Source organism: Cynara cardunculus, assembly GCF_001531365.2.
Source record: "Cynara cardunculus var. scolymus isolate 2C chromosome LG 17, CcrdV1, whole genome shotgun sequence".
NCBI classification, from domain to species: Eukaryota; Viridiplantae; Streptophyta; class Magnoliopsida; order Asterales; family Asteraceae; genus Cynara; species Cynara cardunculus.
This window is the reverse complement of record NC_037544.1, coordinates 17602423-17607574: the sequence shown is the minus strand read 5'-3', so window position 1 is coordinate 17607574 and position 5152 is coordinate 17602423. Positions and strand designations below refer to the sequence as shown.

At 35.3% G+C, this 5152-nt stretch overlaps 1 protein-coding gene across 1 annotated transcript; it reads left to right on the top strand.

Annotated features, from left to right (window-relative positions):
- Positions 1 to 601: 601 nt before the first annotated feature.
- On the top strand, positions 602 to 4800 carry LOC112500365 (pectin acetylesterase 12-like). Its single transcript, XM_025103847.1, has 10 exons — positions 602 to 905; positions 1351 to 1433; positions 2354 to 2483; positions 2574 to 2647; positions 2770 to 2856; positions 2955 to 3079; positions 3230 to 3290; positions 3379 to 3432; positions 3825 to 4154; positions 4488 to 4800. Exons 1-10 carry the CDS (start codon positions 668 to 670, stop codon positions 4596 to 4598), a joined length of 1293 nt encoding a protein of 430 aa, XP_024959615.1. The 5' UTR covers positions 602 to 667; the 3' UTR covers positions 4599 to 4800.
- The last annotated feature ends 352 nt before the right edge of the window (positions 4801 to 5152 follow it).

The window sequence follows — 5152 nt, the reverse complement described above, 5'->3', positions numbered from 1 at the left end:
AAATAAATTACATAAAAAATGAAAACTTTTAAATAGTTGTTTTGATATTAAAATTGATATAATTTTTTTCAAATTTTTATGATATCTTCAAATTTATATTTTATTCAAAAATAAAATCATTATTGGTTTCTTTAAAATGCATAAAATCGTATTATAACATCGACAGAGACAAAGAATAAAATAAAACATTAAAATCAATATGTGTTTCGCTGCATTGCGCGAATACTTTTCTAGTGTTTTATAAATATATTAAAACAATATAAAATGATAAGATAAAAAACAATAATTAAAAATAATGTAAACAAAAACTCTATCTATTCAAATACCTGAATTTTTATAAAGGTCTGAACAATAAAAAGTTACTATAAAAACCCACAAGAAATCACAACATTGTGGTTGTAAATCCCCAATTAAGTAAAATTTTAATTCATTTGAAGACGAATCCAAGTAACTTTTATGGAAATGCGAATACCATAACCCAAAATCGATTTTTCTTCCATTTTTGTTTTTTCTTTTATAGTGAGGTCATTATAAGGTACCAAATCACGAAGAACATGTCATCAAATTTATTATAAAGATCTTTGTAAACACAAGGTCATGTATATATACACATATATGTATATATATGTGGCATAAGGGTTAGTGACATTTGCAGCTAGATCCAAGAATGAGGAACCGCATCTGTGATTGGGTTTTGATAGTGGTGATCGGATTCAGCAGCTTATTGGGGACATGGGTCAATGGGTATGAGCTTGATGATAAAGAGTTCCATGCCAATACCACAGAAGAAATGCTGTCATTTTTGGAAGACGTTTCCAATTTTCAACTCTCAGCTGCTGCTACTGCTTATAATCCTCTTCTTGTGGGTCTCACTCTCATTCATGGAGCTGCTGCCAAAGGCGCTGGTACCTACCCACTTTCTGCATATCCTTCTTGTTCTTTTTTTTTTTTTGTATTTTGAAGGGGTTTTGCTTGATTTGATGAACTCAAAAGCTTTCCAAATCTTGATCGAATCTGATCTCCTTTTTGTGTTGATTTGCAGATTTGGGGTTTTATATATACGTTTGTTTGTGTGTTTTATAAGCATTTGATCATTTGTTTATTTAGTTTCTAGGTTTGTAATTTACGCTTCTTTGCTCTGCATTTGACTTCAAATTACTCCATCTCAGATTCAAAATTGACACTTGTTTTTCTACTTCTCTTTTTTAGTTTCCAATCCTTGTACAAATTTCAATTATTTCCTGTCCATTTTGATGTTAATCAACAACCAGTTTCACTTTCAAAGGTCAAAATTTGACTTTTTTTAGTAAATGGTCTTCAATTCCATATTTTGTGTTTCAATTTCTGCAGTATGCATGGATGGAACGTTACCTGGGTATCATTTGCACCGTGGATTTGGTTCAGGTGCCAACAGTTGGCTGGTTCACTTGGAAGTATGTGACAACTTTATAACATTTGAACTTTTTTTATATCTATTCATATGTTCAAAAAATCTTGATTTTAGCCTACTTACATATCTGTCCATATCTTCTGTTTCTTTCTGACTGAGGGAGACTTCTAGTTCTACTATTCATCAGTCTTAGCTTACCTGTTTTTCTCCCTTTCCACCCTACTATTTGAGGTTGAGGTGGAGATTAGGTCTGCTTACCTCTTATCCTCTCCAGACCCTACTTGCTAGTGGGATGGGATAGACGGGGCTTGTTTTACCCATCGATGCACCCTAGTAATTCACTATGCAATGACTAAGCGCCTGTTTGTTAGTAGCTTAATGAGCTTAATATGATTCACAACTTATTCGGTCAGCTATATATAACTTTTTGACAGTGGCTTTATGATATATAAAGTGGTTTATTCAGTAAGTTTCCAAGGGAGCTTTACACAGAAAGCCAAGTTTTTTCCAATTATGCCCCTCCCAATTAAAAACGCACTCCTTCCATCTATGTAAAATCCTCCTATACAAAAACTTTCACAATCTATATAGACATGTTAATCCACACATACATACCGGACTTAATGGAAAACCAACCAAACATCGCCTAATCCCATGACTAAACTCAGGATCTGTAGGTTGTCTTAAGAAAGTCACAATCGTTTGGACAAGTGTAGCTGAGTTTGTCTCGACCCCGACTAATTCCATGGACCCTGAAGTTAACATCCAGACAAACTTTCAGTGGCCCCAAGGGGACTCGAGGCATGTTGTGAAGTGGGAAATGATGCCGCTTTCCATGGTGCTCTTTGGCATTAGAACTTGATTGCAAGAAATGCTATCCATGCACTTTGATATAATTCTTTGGGATAGTGAATACAACAGACTACACATGTTAACTTAAGTTTGTTAAATATGGTATTACAGGGTGGAGGATGGTGTAACAACGTTAGAACTTGTGTTTACCGTAAAACAACAAGGCGCGGGTCATCAAAGTATTTTGAAAAATATTTGGCTTTTACAGGAATTTTGAGCAACAAGGCTGAAGAAAATCCAGGTATCCCGCCTCTCTTTCTCTCACTCTCAAAGATTATTATCATTTGTAAGAATTTTCAATGAGAACTAATCAACCTGAAATACTGCACAGATTTTTTCAATTGGAATCGAGTGAAGGTTCGCTATTGTGATGGGGCCTCTTTTACTGGGGATTCCGAAGATAAGGTGGGTGTTTCTATATGTAACTGCACTCATTTACAAATTTCCTTTCGGATGGATATAGATATAGATATATTTGTTACCTTCAAATCAAACATGAATATATTGGTATGATATTGTGTTGGTAGGTTCATAACCTGCAATTTAGAGGACAAAAGATATATTTGGCTGCCATGGAAGAATTGATGTCAAAAGGAATGCGGTATGCTAACCAGGTATCATTCGCTAACCATTTGATTAATGTTCCAATGGGTATATATTGTATGCATTTTATATCGAAATACATGCAGAGTAAAATGTTGGTTGATTTCAGGCTCTTCTTTCTGGATGCTCAGCTGGTGGTCTGGCTTCAATTCTACACTGTGATGAGTTCCGAGATTTATTCCCAAGAAGAACTAGAGTCAAGTGTCTTGCTGATGCAGGAATGTTCTTGGATGTGTAAGTCCTGTTTCTTGCTTCTACACTTCAAATAATTCTGAGTCTGTCTCTCTCCCACCTCCTAATAGTTGAGAGAGAGAGAGATCTCTCCTAACAGTTGGGAGAGAGACAGAGGAAAGGGTTTAATGTTGGTGGGTTGTGCAAATGCAGGCGTGATATATCTGGTGGACACACCCTCAGAAACATGTATCATGGTGTTGTTACCTACCAGGTACTTTTAATCCTGGTTTTCAAACTTTGATTACAAATTATAATGCTTTCACTTGAACCATATTGATTCTGCTCTATCATTTCCACAGGGGGCTGCTAAAAACTTACCAAGAACATGCACCAACCACCTGGATCCAACTTCTGTAAGAATTCTTCTCAATTATATATATATATATATATATATATATATATATATGTGGCAAGGTTCGGGGAAAAAAACACAAAAAAATGAAAAACTAAGGAACACCCTAGTAACCATTCATCTGGACGGTATGCACATATGTATACAAGTAATTTAGAAGCAATTTGTCCGGTTTGCACACGTGCATAAAAACCAAAAGCAGCATCAGTTACTTGTATGCACATGTGCATACTGTCTAGATGAATGGTTACCGGGTTGTTCCTCAATTCTATTTTTTTAGGGTTTTCCCCTGGACCCCCCCCCCTTTTCTCTCTCTCTCTCTCTCTCTCTCTCTCTCTCTATATATATATATATATATCTACTGCATTTTTTCTAACACTTGGTTTGTTTCAGTGTTTTTTCCCTCAGAACATAATTTCAAACCTCAGGACCCCAATGTTCCTCCTGAATACAGCCTATGATTCTTGGCAGATCAGTGATAGTTTAGCTCCTCGATCTGCTGATCCTCATGGCGTCTGGCAGGCATGCCGCAAGAACCCTGCAAATTGTTCACCCTCACAGATAAATTTCCTTCAAGGATTTAGAAATCAGATGCTGAAAGCAACCCAAAGATTCTTCTTGTCCAAACAAAATGGATTGTTCATAAATTCATGCTTTGCTCATTGCCAATCAGAGAGGCAGGATACCTGGTTTGCCCGTAATTCTCCTCGTTTAGGAAACAAGGTATCATCAATTTTTTCCAATAATACACTTTTCATAAGCCGCTCTACTCTTTTTTGTTAGAGGTCATGCCTGCTTACATCTTAATCTCTCCAGACCCCTGGGCATAATATGTTCCATTTGGTTTGGTTTTTCAATAATTTGTCATATCCACCCTTCTCTCTTTACATGTTCCACAAGCGGGCTGTCTTGATAGAATCAGTGGCTCTACTCTTTGGGGGTAGAGGCAGGTTTGTATATTGTGTTACTTTGGTTTGGGTTGGTTTGGTGTTTAGCTCCTATTCAGTTGCTGAAAATGGCGTTAGAACGCTAATTACTTTTATGTGATACGTACAGGCAATTGCATCGGCCGTTGGAGACTGGTACTTTGAACGCTCGATTGTGAAACAAATCGACTGCCCGTACCCGTGTGACAAAACCTGTCACAACCTAATATTTAGAGCATAATCCGGTCAGAAAAGCGCTATTAATTACATCATTTTTATTAAATTACATGGATGTTAATTTCTGTTTCCTCATTCATTTATGAATTTAGAGAACAATATGCATGAAAGGAGAATAATATGCTAAGCTTGTATCGCACTTTCTCCTAAAATCGGTGAGAGTGGAAATTATTACAGAAAGAAAGAAAAAGAAAAGTCTTTTTACATTAATCGTTGCTTTTGGAATATGATTTACCAATGTTGTATTGTTACGGGTGGAGTTGGATTGCATTTAATCTAGTTTGTACTGTCGGTTCTTTTTTGAACGAATTCTCTTGTTAGAAATTTATTTTATAGATATGAATCATCATCGAAAGTACGATGCTACTTTAGATTTGTACTCTTGAAATAATTCTGAAATATAACTTTGAATAATAACTCTGAAAAATGACTATTCAGACTTGAATTTAGAAATTAAACTATATCAATAATTAGTTAAAATGAAGTTAAACCTAGAATAAAATAAAATTTAAAAATGAAACTATATCAGTAAATTGAATTTAAACTTATAAGTAAATT

What these genes read in the sequence shown, in the direction of transcription:
- LOC112500365 (XM_025103847.1), top strand. Translation starts at nt 668, where the DNA reads ATGAGGAACCGCATCTGTGATTGGGTTTTGATAGTGGTGATCGGATTC. An exon ending in CAAGGCTGAAGAAAATCCAG is followed by an intron (nt 2,484 to 2,573) that starts GTATCCCGCCTC and finishes AATACTGCACAG; the next exon opens with ATTTTTTCAATTGGAATCGA. An exon ending in GCAGGAATGTTCTTGGATGT is followed by an intron (nt 3,080 to 3,229) that starts GTAAGTCCTGTT and finishes GTGCAAATGCAG; the next exon opens with GCGTGATATATCTGGTGGAC.